The sequence below is a fragment of the Martes martes genome (genome assembly GCF_963455335.1).
Source record: "Martes martes genome assembly, chromosome: 14".
NCBI classification, from domain to species: Eukaryota; Metazoa; Chordata; class Mammalia; order Carnivora; family Mustelidae; genus Martes; species Martes martes.
In genome coordinates, this window is record NC_137902.1 from 18,849,639 (window position 1) to 18,867,835 (window position 18,197).

The 18,197-nt window shown below is 34.0% G+C and overlaps 1 protein-coding gene across 2 annotated transcripts in view; it reads right to left on the reverse strand.

The window, feature by feature from the left end:
* The window catches only part of PDCD4 (programmed cell death 4), a 28,800-nt gene that overhangs the window by 3,630 nt on the left and 6,973 nt on the right, over positions 1-18,197 (reverse strand). The window contains exons 3-11 of one of the 2 annotated variants that reach the window (XM_080822661.1): positions 16,674-16,721; positions 15,056-15,358; positions 12,977-13,071; positions 9,469-9,582; positions 7,056-7,277; positions 5,359-5,456; positions 4,324-4,438; positions 524-631; positions 174-284 (exon numbers count right to left, since the gene is read on the reverse strand). In XM_080822661.1, the coding sequence (XP_080678787.1) occupies positions 174-284; positions 524-631; positions 4,324-4,438; positions 5,359-5,456; positions 7,056-7,277; positions 9,469-9,582; positions 12,977-13,071; positions 15,056-15,358; positions 16,674-16,721 (1,214 nt within the window). The remainder of the gene's footprint in view (positions 1-173; positions 285-523; positions 632-4,323; positions 4,439-5,358; positions 5,457-7,055; positions 7,278-9,468; positions 9,583-12,976; positions 13,072-15,055; positions 15,359-16,673; positions 16,722-18,197) is intronic. The other variant, XM_080822662.1, reaches the window with a different exon arrangement.

Here is an 18,197-nt window from a genome sequence, read left to right on the forward strand (position 1 = left end):
AACATAATCACAACTATTTAAAAAAAACAAAAAGAAACAACTACAGGCACAGTATTATTAAACATACCTAAAAGAACATTTCATCGACAATTCATAATCTTTATTCAATCATTATACATTTAAGGTATTATATATTTAAGCCTAAAAATTATTTAAAATAATGTTATACTTACTCTTTTCATTTGGTCTAGAGTAATGGTAGAAGATTTCCAAAGAGATTTTAATAAATCCAAAATCATCTTAAATGTACTTTCTCCAGTTGACTCTAAAACCATTACAATGGCCTAAAAATTGAATGAATGAATGAATGTTTGGTCATTAATTCATATAAAGAAACTGCTCCTAAAATATATCAGATTCCTTTTGTCTGACATGTAATTATAATCACTATAAGAAATTAAGAACTTATGCCCTTAATATTAAAATTAAAAAAAAAAAGATATGCTATTAAAGAAGCATTAAGTCACTGTAGTGCAAAAAGGAACACTTAATAATTCTCTGTGGAATGTCAAAGTAATCTTACTTCATATACAAGCTCATGGTGAAAATGAGGTACTTCCAGTTCCTTAAGGCAATGTTCAGCTTCAGATATGTCTCCAGAGAGTAAATACTCTTTCAGCAGCATATCAATCTATTAAATTTAAAAATTGAGATATGTTAGAATTCTTAGTTTTTATTTGCTTCTTAAAGATTTTATTCATTCATTTTTAGAAAGAGCACACATGTGTGCACAGAGGGGGAGGGAGAGGGAGGAAGATTCTGAAGCAGACTCCACACCAACCAAGCACAGAGCCTGAGGTGGGGGTCCATCCCACAACTGCCAGACCAGGACCTGGGCCAAAACCAAGAGTCTGATGCTTAACTGACTGAGCAACCAAGGTGCCCCCAGAATTCCTAATTTTTAAAAAAAAAATGTGCTTTTTGTCTATAGTTATATGTTGTCTATACTTATTCTCAAAGCAGGTCACAAATAGCTGTGTAAGAACATATAGACTCGAGACAACACTATCATGACAACTTTTTTTAATAATTAAAAAGTAAACCCCTGATGGCAGCCACCTGGCCCTCTGGGCCAGCTGCTCCAAAGACTGTGGCCACCCAGCTCCTGTATGTCCTTTGGTTTGTGTCAGTCACCACAGGACCTTGGAGAGCTGCTGCCATCGCCACCACCAGTATGGAGGAGACACTTAAGTGCAAGAACCTCAAACTGGGACAATATATTTGTAAAGATCCAAAAATAAATGATGCTACACAAGAACCAGTTAACTGTACGAACTACACAGCTCATGTTCCTTGTTTTGCAGCACCCAACATAACTTGTAAGGATTTTGGTGGCAGTGAAACACGTTTTACTGGAAATGAAGTTGGTTTCCTCAAGCCTGTATCTTGCCAAAATGTAGTCCTTTCCACTTAGCCAGCAGATGGGAAAGAGGAAAAGGAACCCCAGAAATGGCTATTTATATAAGGTGGCAGTTGCACCGTCTCTTTTCCTCGGATGGTTGGGAGCAGAATGATTTTACCTTGGACACCCTGCATTGGGATTTGGGCTTCCTTGATTTCAATAGAGCACTCTCAATATGTGAATTTCCAGATTTTCCTTTTTCTTCTTCAAATACCACCTCGTGGATTCTGTGTAACTGTTTTATTTTGTTTTGTTGTTTTACTTAAAAGCATATTATTTAATTGGACTTTGAGAACTGTGCGATAACTGAGTCTTAGATACTGTCTCTATGAGACAGATAGCTTATTACCCTGATATTCTTTAATGCCTTTTCCAAAGGCAAGTTGCCCCTTGTCATTTTTACTTCTGAAAAATAAAAGTATGACTTATTCACACACAAAAAAAATACACCCTCAATTTTTAAGTAGTTCATAATCATAAAGAAAATGCAGTACTTTAGTGTGTTTTAATAATCACTAAGATCTAGGAACAGACTCAAGGTGTACAGGGCCTGAGTTGGGACCATAATGCTTCCATGTTCACTGTAAAACAAGGCATGTTAAAGACCACTAGAGGGCACTGACTGAAAGTCTCAAGATGGATTTTTAATGAAGTATCACAAACTTTCACTTCCATCAGGATGACCTTAATAGTGCACTGGCAGCCAAAAAATAAGTGATGATAATAGAGCTTTACGAGACAGAGCAAAATATGTATATACTCTCTCTTTTCTCTACAGCTAAGGATTTGAGACCAATTATCTAAAACATTCATCAGTAATTCAGTTTCTAGTTGTAGCTAAAGAAGCAAGACTTGACTTTCTTGTTTAAATAAAATAAATCTCTATGGCTCCAGAGAGGAGGAGGAAAAGTTTTCCAGCACAAGAACTTCGACAAGAATGTTCTTCCCTATACACTGCCTTTTAAAATCACTTTTGCACCTAGAACACAATCAATGAATATTGACTGACTGAATTAAATAATCTCATTTAAGTATCTTTGACTTCAACTTCTGTAATGTACTTTCATGAAAGGTAAAGTAAAATTTGATCAGTAGAATACATCCTAATGAATAATTCCTATTATCCTGCTTTAGGAAAGTAAATATTTAAAGCACGGCATTTGAAGTGTTTTTACTTTATAATTGTAAATTAATATATTTAATAGATTGTATCATTTAGAGTTTTGTAACTTTGTTATGCAACTTTAAGTATTTAAATGTTTCCCATTAGGTTCTATGCATTTTTTTGAGAATGATAAATTATAAACATATGTATACATTTCTAAAAGTCCTCTTTGTCCAACTCATCCTTCCATGTAAAAATAAATGAATATCCAAATAATGCAACCCTGAAACTCATATTGGCAGTTTTACTTCGATTTTTATCTTGACTGTTTTTTGCTTGAGATAATTCATATAAAAATAGTTTGACAGCTTCTCAAAATAATGATTTTAGGGTAGTATTACCATCTTTTTGTTTTGTCTTGTTTTTTTTAAGTAATCTCTACCCCAACATGAGGCTCGGACTCACAACCCTGAGATCAAGAATCGCAAGTTCCTCCAACTGAGAAAGCCAGGTGCCCTCAGTATAACCATCTTAACAATCTTACATCTTTCAATCCATAAGTATAGGGTATCTGGATAGCTTTTTATTTATTTAAGTCTTAATTTATTTCAACACTGTTTTACAGTTTTTGGTATATAAGAATTGAACTTCTCTTTATTTATTCCTAAGTATATTAATATTTTTTATTCTATTGTAAAAGCAACTGTTTCCTAATTTCACTTCATATCATTCATTGCTAGGTGTACAGAACTAGAACTGAACACTGTATATTGATCTTATACCCTACAACCCTGCTGAATTCATTTATTAGTTGACAGTTGTTTTTTTTGTTTTTTTGTAGATTCATTCAGACTTCCTGTATATAGATCATGTCATCTGGGAATAGAGATAGTTTGACTTCTTCCTTTCCCACTTAGATGCCTTTTATGTCATTTTCTTGCCAAAATGCCTTGGTATCTTGACTGTGTTTACAGCTCAATCTTCCCAACTTGAAATAATTTTTAAAAGCAGATGTTGCAATCATGACATTACAAACCCCAACTTACTTACTTTAAGATATATAAAAGCAAACTGGTCAAAAATCTGTACTTTCAGCTCCTTAAACCCCAAACTAGGTACACATATCATTAAAAGATTAAATATCGAAACTATAGTCACATGAAAAAATTATACTCAAAAATCAGAAGCACATGAGCTATAAATCTTCTAATTTTCTTAACAATCTGCAAGTAAGATTAAATACTTTTTCTGGCTTACAGTTATAGAACATTACTTTATTACCAGAAAAAAAGATCCACAGAGAATAAATCTGGCATCTCAATTATTTTTACTTTTAAAACATGCATACAGGTAGTGACCTTCCTTAGAAAAATCTACCACTCTGTTCTACTCTAGTGTTCATAACTCATAACTTATGATCTGAGAGTATCCAGTTTCAAGCTACTCATTTAAAAATGTAGTCATTTACTGAATAACTACAAGACAGAAAGTCTTATTTTCACAGTATTTTGAAAAATTTAAAAAACCAATATAAGACTTCAGGCATTCCTTTGAGGTTCAAACATAGCCTTCTTACGAAAGCCCTTTTAACTTAACTCAGTCTTATTTTTAAGTTAGGGAAACCTTAAAAATTTAATAACAATTATATAATTCACGTAGTATAAAGCCAAATATATAAAGGTTATCCAATTTTCCATTTGTAGCTTTAAGACTGAACTTAATTTTTGTCTGCAAAAATACCAGCTAGAGGGTATAGTTTACTCCCCTAGAGAAATACATGTAAATTAAATTAAAGACAATAACCAGTAGTTGTTACCTCTTTAACAAGGTGATTAACAGACTGCTGCCCACCTCCAGAACCCCATACACTGTCTTTGCGCTTTCCACCTTTAGACATACTCAGGAGTACAGTAGCCTTGTCCAGAGCAGCTCTACCAAAAAAAATAACAACAATAAATTACTTTGACAATTTGGACATGATTGAGGCTGACCTAAAAGCTTTCATGTAACCTAAAAGAAACCTAAAATTCAAAAGTCTTTTAAAAAACTACTTTTTAAAATTAAAAGTTGGGAGCAAAAAAAAAAAAAAAAAAAGTTTTGCTTTTCATGTTAATATTCTCATACTCTTATTTTCTTTTCTAGTCAATAGAAATCTAACCTTATTACAAAATAATTCATCTATACTGAAGAGAAACATTCCACATAAAACTTAACTTCTATAGATCTATGCATTCCCACCAGGGAAACCATTCCACTCTGATCTGAGTAGTCCTAGGAAAATTAACACCTACACCTGAGAAAACCTAACACATGGCTAAGACCAAATCGAAATTTCCAGAAAGTTATAAAAATCATACAGGATGACTCCCAAATATTACATTTAGCTCAAAATTAATTATACCAAAGAACAAGAGTAAAAAAAAATTATTTCCTAATATTGCTGTAGCAGATAAATATAAAATAAAATTGAAAATGGGCTCTTTTGTTAATACTGTCCATCTTACTAGAGTATTAAATAGTTACAGAATGCAATTCCTGAATGAAAACTTGGACAGACCTTAAACATTCTCAGTCCAATCCTTCTGTTTTATAAATAAGGAAACTGAGGCCCAGAGAAGAGTGGTGTGACATAAAGGTAGCTAATGGTTTAGCTAAAATCCCCAACTTCTACATAATAGTACTGTCTCTTCCTGTTACAGCATGTCACAATCTCTCAATTTTGTTTTAGCAGCAGAGAATGAACACAAATGACAGAGATCTACAATGTCTGAGTAATTCAAATGTCATTTCAATAAAATCCTGCAGAATTTTCCCCTTTCGAAATTCTAAGTAGAAAAATTAATTTACTTACCTAGCCTGTACACAATCTACAGTTCCTTTGTAACTATCAATATAGGTATTACATAAAATTCCATCTCCAACAGCTCTAGCAATAAACTGGCCCACCAACTACAATAAGAAAAAAAAATCTATATAAAAAAATCTAAAATGAACCTTCACAGGACAGAATTTCTAAACACATAAATGATGAAGAACAGCTGAACTACACAGTCAGTATCTAAGATATATAGGAATATTCAAAGACATCTACTTAGCACCTGCTAGTTATGCTCAGCATACACTCCCACATCTTACCCTTCAAGATGAGTACTATGGGCGAGGGCACATTGCTCAATTCTAATCCCCCAACACCTTTGCACACTGCCTGAAACAGTGTATCATCAAAATTACTTGTTAAGCCAATAGCCTAAATTCAAGAGAACAAACAAAAGAAATGGGACTAGGTGTTCTCAAAAACTGATTAAAAGAATTTATTATATGGAGAAAACTTTGTGTAGAAATTTCTGTCTGAAAGTATATCACAGCATTACTTATTTTTGTTGTTGTTATTGTTAAAGCAGGCTCCACACCCAATGTGGGGGCCTGAACTCATGACCCTGAGACCAAGAGTCTTCTGCTCCACAGACGGAACCAGCAAAGTACTGCTTTTCATAGCATTATTTCTTAAAAAATTGGAAACGACTTTAGTGTCCAAGAATAAAGGATAGATACGTAAGATGGTACATTATGTGGCCATTAGGAAATGTGTTTACATTTTATGGTTTAAGAAAAATCAAGTTTATAAAATAGAATATACAATGTAATTCATTAAAATGCAAGGATATATAAAGACCGTACATTGATATATACCCATAGAAAGTAAAATAGATTTAACACCAAAATGTTAAAAGTGGTTATTTTTGCCGGCCTTGCTTCCTTTTGACCTTTATTTTTCAAAAATTCCATAATATGTATTTAAGTAATCATTTCTTAAATATAAGAGTACTGCTATAAAAAGAAAAAAAAGTCCATGTCTGAATTATTGCTCAATACCTTATAAAGACTACTGTCTGTCAAAGAAAAGTGTAACAGAAAAAGCATTTAGGAATTAAACTACCTATACTCTATTCCTAAATTAACGTTTTAAGTGCTCCTACCTTGATTTAAAAGTTGGTTAAGTAAATACCAATGATTTCACACATTTTCAATTTCAAACCAGAAAGTCACATTATAGTATCAGCATGTATTAAATCTAATAAAAGTATAAGGCTTTGAGGACAAAATCTAAACAGAAACATAAATCATTAATTTTCTAATTGTTTACCCACAAAACTACAAAAGGGAACAGAAAACATCAGTTAAGCCAATTCAATCTTCAATTACAACAATCTACATATTTTTAAAATCCTAGCTCATATAACAGCTTAACCACATGTAACAGAAAATAAACAGACAGCAAAAACAAAATGACCTATAAATTATACAGAGCATGGGTGGAAAGCAGGATATAAAATTACAGCATGATGAAAACTACATTTGAAAAAGAAAAAGAAAAGAAGAACAGCTAGACAAAAATACACTAAAATGTCAGAGGGCTATTTTTGTGTGGTAAAAAATATGGGCCATTTTGTCCTCTTTATCTACTAAAATTTCCTAGGAGCATGTATTATGTCTATAATTGGAAGTGTAGTGGGGGAGAGAATGAATAAAAAGAAGAGTCATACAAACCTGTGGTGCTCTAGGAGTATCCAATGCCAATTCAGGTAGATCCTTCAATAATTTGTCAAATGATTTTTCTACATCATTTGTGCTCATTACTGTCCCACAAAGGTCAGAAAGAAGCTTAGATGTCATTTCTCTATGACTAGCCTTTCCCTCCAATGCCAAGGACACTGCCAACACTGGTACTCCACTTTTCATTTCACCAAGATTTAAATCTCTCAGCATTTCCTATTAAAAAAAAAAAAAAACTAAAAAGTATATGTCACTGCCTTTAATTCAATATAACTTTATTTTCAAAAATTCAAGATTTTATCCATATATCCTTACCTTTTTCCCCTTTGGAAATGTAAGAAAAGCAGTCAAATTTTGTAGGATAGAATAAACACATCTTTCTGTGCATATAAAATTAGATATTGATCAACTCTGTCAAGCTTTTACTATCTGAACATCACTGAACTGAAGAATGTGAATTACACTTAAAACAAACTACACACTGCAAATAAGTTTGGTGTTAGGAATTAATTAACCCTGCATAATTTTTTAAATTTTTTCTATTTAAGTAATCTCTATACCCAACATGGGGCTCAAACTCAGGACCCCAAGATCAAGAGTTACGTACCCTTCCAACTGAGCCTATCAGATGTTCCTAATTTCTAGGAATATTCGTCTGTGAATATTTTTGGTGAGATTCATTTTACATTATCATAAATTGTTTATACTCTACTTGTCCTCAGTTTTCTCTTCCCACTACAGTTTATACTGTTCATATAAAGTTTAAAAGGAGATCTTTATTGCTTTTAAGTGGAATTATTTCTTTAAATGCTGGGATTAAGTTGAAATTTCCTATTAAAAATATAATAGCAGCTGCTAATACCTATTAACTACTGTATATAATGTAGCAAGCATTGTAACAGCCACTTTAGTTTTTATTATCTTATTTAAGACTCAAAACAACCCTTTCAGGGAGGTATTGTCATCATACCCAAAGCAAAATTAAATATTTACTGAGGACATAACTGGAGTGGCCAAGTTGAAAGTGGAATAGTCAGTTGACCCTACAAGCTAACTTCTAACTCAGTTACTTAGAGAGCCTTCCTTTTTACTTACAAGATGCCAGGTTTAAATACTCAGGGTACTTAAACCACGTTATACTACTAAAAGGGTGCCAGAACCATTTTCACAGCCACCTAACTAGTGTCCTTGTTAGCAGTCTCTTCCCACTGAACTTCCTCTTTCCTGGACTATGCTTGAACAACTCATTGCTTTTATTTATTTATTTTAAGGAAGATTTACTTATTTGACAGAGAGACACACAGCAAGAGAGGGAACACAGGCAGGGGGAGTGGGAGAGGGAGAAGCAGGCTTCCCACCAAGTAAGGAGCCCCATGTGGGGCTCATCCCTGAGCCCAAGGCAGACGCTTAACAACTGAGCCACCCAGATGCCCCTAACTCACTGCTTTTAAACAAGATACTTCTCTCTGGAAAACTCTTCAACCATCTTGCCCTGTCAAACTTCTAATCATTCTTATATAACTCAGAATCATCTTTTCTATTACTCTCTATTTTATGCTTCCCTAACACTCTGCTTATAGTGTACTACTCAGTTAATAAATACATAGTATACGTCTAGTCCCATGCTAGGTAGATAGGATTTTAACAGTCTACCCTTACAGGACTTAAGCTCTTCCTCTACAATAGAAGGCTTCATATTATATACATCACTTCCCTGACTGAGCTTCATAAAGGAATCACCTATTACAAATTCCTTCACATGGTATGCACTGAACAAATATATATTTAAGTCCTACAAATCTAAGGATATCAGACCTCATGGTATCAGACAAACCAAGAAAGCCAGTCTGAAGTATAAGAGTCTATATTGTAAAAGCCTTTTAAAGAGTTGCAATTAAAAAAAAAAAAAAAACCACATTTGTTCTCTTGGTTTCTGTATACATTCTTATTCAAATCTTTATATCTTTGTTCTCTTTCTTGGACATAACACAAAGATAAATTTTATCTTAATCCTGAGCATGGAAATAAATGTCAAAAAAACAGAACTAAATCAGACATTTTTAACCAAGATCCCTGAAGAGGTTTGAGAAAATCCATAGATGCTAGAAACTATTATAATTTTATACAATTTAATTACAAAAATACATAACTACAAAAATTATTAAAATATTACTGTGCCATTTTTCAGGGAAAGAAATGGCATATAGTCCTCATCACATCCCAAATAGGAAAGAACTAATCTGTATTAAAATGGAAATTTTAATTCATGTCTTGGAAATTCAGTTATGCCAAAGAAAATGCTTAAACTTAATTCAGTGATCCAAGATCACTTTGGATATGATGTTCTGCTTTTAATAGTGTTTTCTTTCCTATATTAAATAAATCATACTTGCAATTTTAAACCTACCGCAACTTCATTAGTATCTCCATGCTCAAAATATTCTTGTATGATTGGTGTTAAAGTCTTCTCAAATGCTGTTTCATCCAAAGGCAAAACTACAGTTTCATAAACACAGTTCTCCTAGAAGGGAAAGGAGATGAAAGAGTTTATAGATTAATGAACAAAATATTCATATAAACTGAAATGTTTTTATTTTTTTACTTTTTATTTTTTTTTCTTTAGAGAGTAAGCGAGCATGGGGTCGGCGGGGGGAAGCGGTTAGAGGGGGAGAGAGAGAGAGATGAATCTTAAGTAGGCTCCATGCCCAGCAAGACCCTAATGCAGGCTTTGATCTCACAACCGTGAGATCATGACCTGAGCTGAAATCAAGAGTTGGACATTTAACTGACTAAGCCACCCAGGTGCCCCTAAAATTTTGTATTTTTAATTTTATATTCTGACTTAAAATTTAAATATAAATTACATACTTTTATATTCCAACTTAAAAATTAAATATAAAATATAATTTTATGTTTTTAACTGTATTCTGACTTTATATTCCAACCAATTTTTTATTCCACCTTCATTCAGGGCAAGAAAAAGATATGTTACATTTTCATCACTGATACTAAAACAGAATCTATGTCACTGTTCTTTTACAAATTTGAATAAATAACAGAGATTAGAACCATTAGCCACAGCAAATATGACTTGCTCCCAACCCCTGATATTTTGTTAATTTTTTATCTCTCTCACAAAACCAATCCTTCATTGACCAAAAAGATTTAAGATGGCTTCCTATAGGTCATACCTAGTATTCTCATTAAAACTTCGCTTTTTAAAAAAAAATGGACGGTGGTACCTGGGTGGTTCAGTCGGTTGAGTGTGCCTACCTTCAGCTCTGGTCGTGATCTCATGACCTCGGGGTCCTCGGAATCAAACCCCACATCTGGCTCCCTGCTCAATGGAGAGATGGCTTCTCCCTCTCAATTTGTTCCCCCCATCCCCCCCGGCTTGTGTTCTCTCCCAAAGTACTGATTAAAAAATAAAATTTAAAAAATGGACTTCAAGATTAATATGGTAACAGAAGTCCCTATATAATAAGAATCAATGTCATAGTGACTAAAAAATTCTCTGAGGGTGCCTGGGTGGCTCGGTTGGTTAAGCATCTGCCTTTCGGCTCAGGTCATGATCCCAGCCAGGGTCCTGGGATCGAGTCCCACATCAGGCATTAAGTCTGTTTCTCTCTCTCTCCTCCCTGTTCATGTTCTCTCTCTCACTCTCAAATAAATAAATAAAAATATTTTTTTAAAAAATTAAAAAAAATAAATTAAAAAGTCTCTAAGGAAAAGCATTATTCAACTAAAATTTCAAAAAAGGAGGACAATTCTCAATTTTCTATCCCCTTTGTCCTCTGCAAAAACACCCAGAAGTGGTTATATGCACCTTGTGATTAGTTTCTAACATACACTTGAAAGACTGTATGTTTAGATTAGAGTATTTTGCAATGATTCTATAGTATTTGAATCCTACATTTTTTCCTGTTCTCAGGAATATTTCCATGTCCAACAATTAGCTAAAATAGATAAGTATATACAAACATATGGAATAAAAACAATGTAACATACACCCTGATGATTTCCTGTCTAAAATTCTCATCACCATGTGTTATCTCTTGCAAAAATATGTCATAATGTCCAGGATTTGTTTCAGAATAATGGGGGGGGGGGGTGTTGTGCATGCAGGGTGATACAAAAGGAAAAATAAATGGAGGTACAGGATTAAACAAGACTGACCATGAGTTATTAATTCCTGAAGTTGGTAAAGCTGGGACAAGCATGTTCATTACACTATCCCACTTTCACATAAATTAAAAATTTTCCATTAAAAAATAAATATATATATGTTCACTATAAAATCTATTAAAAATTTACATTCTCAGGAATGAACCTAAGTGAAATAAGACTGAGGAAGACAAATACCACATGATTTCACTCATGTGGAATCTAAAACAAAAACAAATAAACAAAAAAGAATCAGACCTGTAAACACAGAGAACAAACTGACAGTTTCCAGAGGGGAGGGGCAAGACTGGTGAAGGGGAGTAGGAGATACAGGCTTCCAGTTACGGAATGTGTAAGTCATGGGAATAAAAGGCACAGCATAAGAAAAACAAAATGTACATTCTTTTTTTTTTTTTTAAGATTTTATTTATTTATTTGTCTCAGAGAGAGAGAGAGCACAAGCAGGCAGAGTAGCAGGCAGAGGCAGAGGAAGAAGCAGACTCCCCACTGAGCAAGGAGCCCCATGTGGGACTCGATCCCAGGACCCTGGGATCATGACCTGAGCCAAAGGCAGTGGCCTAACCAACTGAGCCACCCAGGCATCCCCAAAATTTACATTCTTAACATTGAAAAAAGATAGTCATGTTCCCAAAATAAAATTTACCACAGAGTTACCATCCTAAATAGTAATATTTTAAAAGGAGCCTAATATCTGTAACATTCTAATGATGTTCAAAAGAATATATATTCTTCTCAATTATCATTACTGTAGAAACTATATTAACAGAATTTATTGAAAAACAGAGGCGCCTGGGTGGCTCAGTGGGTTAAGCCTCTGCCTTCGGCTCAGGTCATGGTCTCAGCGTTCTGGGATCGAGCCCCGCATCGGGCTCTCTGCTCAGCGGGGAACCTGCTTCCCCCTCTCTCTCTGCCTGCCTCTCTGCCTGCTTGTGATCTCTGTCTGTCAAATAAATAAATAAAATCTTTAAAAAAAAAAAAAGAATTTATTGAAAAACAGTCTACTTAGGGGTGTGCCTAAGTGGCTCAGTCAGTTAAGCATCTGACTCGATTTCAGCTCAGGTCATGATCTCCTAGGTCTTGAGTTTGAGTCCCATATTGGGCTCTGCACTCAGGGAGCCTGCTTGAAGATTCTCTACCTCTGCTCCTTTCCCAGTGTCTCTCTCTCTCTCTCTCATAAATCAATATTTAAAAAAAAAAACAGTCAACCTGGGGCACCTCAGTGGCTTAGTTGGTTAAGCATCTGCCTTTAGCTCAGGTAATGATCCCAGGGGCTTGAGATCAAGACCACATTGGGCTCCCTGCTCAGCAGGGAATTGGCTTCTCCCTCTGCCCCCCGCCCCCGACTCTGCCTCAAATAAAAACCTAAAAAAAAAAATTAAAAAATTAAATCATCCTAAATCTGTAAAGACCATTTTTGACTCATTTCGGAAATGAAATGAAAATTACACATGTATCATTATCAGTTAATTTGATTTCCTAATCCAAAATTTACCTTAAAGTCCAAAAGGACTGAGTATATGTATGATTTAAACATAGATACTAATGTGTGTATATACATACACACACGTTATGTGTTTATCTATACACACACACGCTATAAATCATATATACATGATTTGACAGGCACAGAGTATAGATATAGAATGTATAATTTGACAAATGTGTGAGTAAACTACAGGCAAGAAGTCAAAAAAACTACACACTAAAAAAATAAAGTAAAACACTGATACCTGGTCATCATCATAGTTAGGATCTTTCACATCTACCTCCTCCACATCATATACCTGTCCAGGTGTACCCCAGACACCTTTGCCTCCTGCACCACCTGAAAAAGTTTAGAATTGAGAAAGAACACAAAATTCAGTTCATAAATTTTAATTGAATTCTAGATATTCAGATATTAATTAAATAAGTTTAAAAACTGCTTTTAATTTCTATGCCAGTTTTTTCTCCAGTTGAATTATACTTTAAACCTCATTTTTTTTTTTTTTTGGATCACTGCTTTTTCAGTAGTGATTAGATATTATATATTTTACAACCTATTTCTAAAACACCAAGTTGAAATAGCTTATAAAGTTAAAACTAAAAAGGCAGATGCTTTAAAATGAAAGCAGAAACAAAACAAGATCAGAAAAATATGTGTATCAGACTCCAAGGGGTGTGATAATGTAGCTGAGCTCTAAATTTTATTTGACATTTCATACCAAAACAAAAAGATGTATTTTGAGCCAGTAAGATGTGGCATAGGAAAATCAGTAAGGGAGAAATTACTTAACAAAGAAACACAGTTTCCACTCTAAGTGTTTCAAAGTCAAATACCCTTTAAATAGAATAGTACACACTATACTTGACAACTGGCAATATGCTACAAATAACTAAGCTATTTAAGCATTACCTGCACTGATCATTATTTCTCTGTACCTCTATTTACAAACTAACCAGCTGAAGTTTAACAATTCCAACTTTCGAAGTGGTTTTCCTACATAAACTTACTGAAATATTTTTATAATGCTTAATACATTACATTATTTTTAAGGAATTCCTCAGTATCACCAATTTTTTTGAGGGTTTTTTTTCTATCAAGGCTAGAGCAAAGCAGAATCTGATTATTAGGACTGATTTTGATGTAACCAATGGTTATAAAGCCATTCAACAAAATAACAGTTTTTGACTGACCACAAAAACATTTAACAAGAATCCTAAGCTGTAAATTGAAGTTCACACCATTCAGAAGCTGTTAAATCTTCAAATTATATCAAAATCCTACCACAGACCAAAGCTAACATTCCTTATCAACAAATACTTAAGTATCTACAACTGCTAGTCATTACTCCAGGCACTGGATATAGCAGTGAAAAAATAGACCATTCCTGGGGTGCCTCGGTTAAGTGTCTGCCTTCGGTCAGGTCATGATCCTGGGGTCCTGGGACATCCAGGTCCTCACTGAGCAGGGAGTCTGCTCAAGGATTCTTTCTCCCTCTGCCCCTCCCCCTACTCATGCTCTCTCTCAAAATAAATAACTATAATCTTAAAAAAAAAAAGGATCATTCCACTCCAGTATCCAAGAAAGAACTGAGGAGTACTTGGGGGGCTCCTCACTGGCTCACTTGGTAAAGCATGCAACTCTTGATCTCAGGGTTGCAAGTTTTAGCCCCATGTTAGGTATAGAGATTACTTAAAAAATAAAATCTTGTAATTAAACTGAATGAATGAATGAATGAATGGAAAGAAAGAAACAAAAAAAGAATGCATAAACTCGGAACCATCTATGAAATCATTAAAATTCTGATCCACTTATTACCAATCCAATATATATTTATCCTATATTTTTAACAAAGGACGTAATTACATTCATTAGATAATACATATAATGCATTGTTTTTAACTTTTATTTATTAAGTAATCTCTACCTGCCATATGGGGCTCAAACTCATGACTGCAAGATCAAGAGTGACATACTCCACTGACTGAGCCAGCTAGGTCCCCCAGGTAGGATGAATTTCTGACCCTACTTTCAAGCAAAGTTAGAGAATACGTGCACAATTCACAACTGTGCAAAAAATTCATGTGTATTCTGCTGAAAATAATAAAGTTCTGCTCAAGAAAACAATCTCCTCCAGAAAAAAAGTTCAACTTAAAGAAAAAGTGGGATGGTCCTCAGACTATTACTTTGCAAATACATATACAAATCATAAAATCTTACATTATCAGTGTTTAAATTTCTCACGTTCCTAGAACAAGGAAACCATAGTTTAGGTATCAGGCCATATTGTATTCTATTTGCTTCTTTGTACTTGGAATACACCAACCTTTCTTTGGTAGTCCCCTTCCTTTGCCAGATCTGGATCGCCTATCTAGCAACCTTCCCTTTGGACTGGTTGGTACAGTAACTCCACTTCTAAGGGCTTCACTTCCATTATCACTGACTGAATCGCCTCTGCCAGAGTCCCGGGATGAGTTTTTCCTCAGGCGCCTTTTTGCCTTGGCATTAATTCTAGCTTCATTAATGGAGGATGCTGAAATCCAATTTCCATTTATCTCATTTTTTATTTCTTCAGTCCCAGTATTTTCTTCATCACCAGAAAAGAGAGAGTCACTTAAATTATCAGGATCTTAAAGAGGAAAATGAAGAAAGAAAATTCTACATAAGTACTTTATGTTATACCAGTTATCATCATAAGTTATATTAGGATGAATCACATGAAATTACTGTTTTTTTAGGTAACAGTGACATATTGACAATTTATATGATTTCATCTAATAAATGACAACAAAACAGAATTACTTATCATATTATCACAGAAAGTAAACTAAGTTAATTTTGATGAGCAAAGTTTAATGAAAGCACGTTATCTATGTTTAGAAAATAAAATCTATGTTAATATACAACCACAGACGAAACCTTTAGACTTTTGCGAGCGAAGAGAGTTAAGCAATTGGAAATAGTAAGATAATACTAACAATCTTGAACAGAAGAAAGATAAACTAATATTTACAGAATTCCTACTATTATTTATCTGGCACTGTGCTGGATGTATTGTCATTTACCCACAAATTTGAGAGCTATTTACTACATAAAAGATCATTAATACAGATAAGGAAACTAAGGCTGATAGTGTTTAAATAACTTGCCAGAAAACTCATTAATTAATTATAGACACCTAAGAAATATTACTAATCCAAAGAGCCTGAAAGGTATTTGGCAAATAAATGATCACATATGATTACTGAGCTTAACTGCTAAGGATTCACTGCTTTCAAAGGTAAAGCCTCGGGGGGAGGGGGATAAAGCTTGCTCTCAAAGCTCTAATTCACTTCTCCAAATGACTCATATTACATATCACCTTCTGACAATCTTCCAGACTATGTAAGATTTATACATTATTCCCTGAAAGACAGCAACACATTTGGAGTTTCCAATGGTCCCATTGTATCCTTTAGGATACACTCAAGTTTTATTTCCTCCATAAAAACTTTTCTAACAATTCTAGCCACAATACTACTAATGCCCACACACAGTTCATTTACCACATAAGAAACAAACAGCTTTGTTATTTCTAATTTATGTAGCAGTCTTGCTTTTCCAAGTAAGTCATAAGCCTCAAAAGAGGAACCATGCCTTTATCTGTACTTCTCTGTACCCTCAGCACCCAACAGAGCATAATTCATACTATCAACTCAAATGTCTGTGGAGACCAATGGCATGAATACAGCTGGCTTTGCTCGTAAAACTTCCTAAGTCAGTAAACTACTGAATTAGCTACCCTTGGGCCACAGATTTGTTCATTATAGCTAACTCAAGTCAGAAATGAATCCCTCAAATGGTTTTACATTTCCTACATGTAATTAAACTGTGTCAAGTCTATGTGTATAGGCTTTAACTTGTTTTAAGATAATATGTTGAAACTGAAAATTTATTAAACCAACCTGTAAGAAAGAGATGTGTTGAAATCTTTGTAATTCTTGACAAAAAGTCTAAAAGTTAAGAACATTGTGGTAATCAAAAAACAAACATTAAGTAGAGTCCAATTACATCATTAGTCTCCTAAATAGTCTTTGTGCCTTCAACCTTCAAACCATTCTCCAAACTGCATGAAAACTGATTTTCTAAAACATGCCTCCACTGAAAATCCTTTGAAGGTATTCCCATTGGGTCAAAATAAAGTTTAAAACTTATTACCTTGTAACTTAAGAGCCTTCATGATCTTGCCCCTGCTTACATCATCAGAGTAACTGCTGACCACTCCCACATTCAAAGGGTCAGAGCTTAGGTTTGGTATCACAGGTAGTAATGAAGGGATTAGTTTAGCAAAGAAATACAGAATATATTAGGAAAAAAAGAAAGTATAAAATGGAAGACCAGCGAAGAAAATGTTACAATAATTCATTCACTAACTGAAAAATCAAGGGTTAATAATTTGGGGGTAAATAAGAAAGCAACACTCAAAAAATGAAGAGCTTTTAAACAGAAGCAGCATGAAATGTAGTCTTAAAAATGTAGTCTTAAAAAGTTTTTAGACTAAGACAGGAAGTTAGAGGGTGAGTTTGAGACATCATCACATCATCATCATAACTAAACTACTACAACTACTAGTAGCAGTAGCTGTCATAGCAGGAGTGCAACTTCCTTTGTCATTACTATCATTGTTGTTACTACTAGATACCAGGTTCTGTGCTAGGCACTTTACATACATGGTCTTTATCTTTATCTTCAAAAAGCTCTGTAATGAAGCTGTATATCCTCAATTTACAGAGAGAAATGTTTCATGGAAAAATTACATTATCTAAAATGGACTGTGGCCAGGATTCAAATCCATATTTAAATCTCCGATGATTATAACTGTAGAAAATACAGAGCTAGAGCAGAGCAGAGTAGTGACAGCTAAAGAGACAGTACATGGGAATGCTCATAAAGAGAGAAAAGCGGAAGAGTAAGAGGAAGGAGAAAAAAAAAAGCCACAGATCAGACAAGTCAGATGTAATTTCAAGTAAGAGCAGACAGTTGAAGAAAACATTAAACATCTACTTGTAACATACTGCTCTCATTATTCTATAATTACGGAAAACCACTGAACTCACCCAGATGATAAAGGACTTCAAATTACAATAAAATGCTTTAAACTATCACTTGGAGTACTAAAGTATTCAATTTCAACATATTTCCCACAACTGAGTTTCAGCTATTTTAATATCCTTTCAAATATGTTTGTATGACTGCAGCAGAACATATCTAGGTATATTTTATCTATTAGATCTTATAATTTTTAACCCATGTTTCCATCAACTACTCTTTTGTATTTTGCTGTTCATATTTACCTAGTCTCTTTTTTTTTTTTTTTTTTAAAGATTCATTTGAGAGAAAGAAAGTGCACACGCTAGTAGGGGGTGCAGGATGGAAAAGGGAGAGATATCCTCAAGCAGAGTCCCCACTAGCTTAGAGCCCAATGTGGA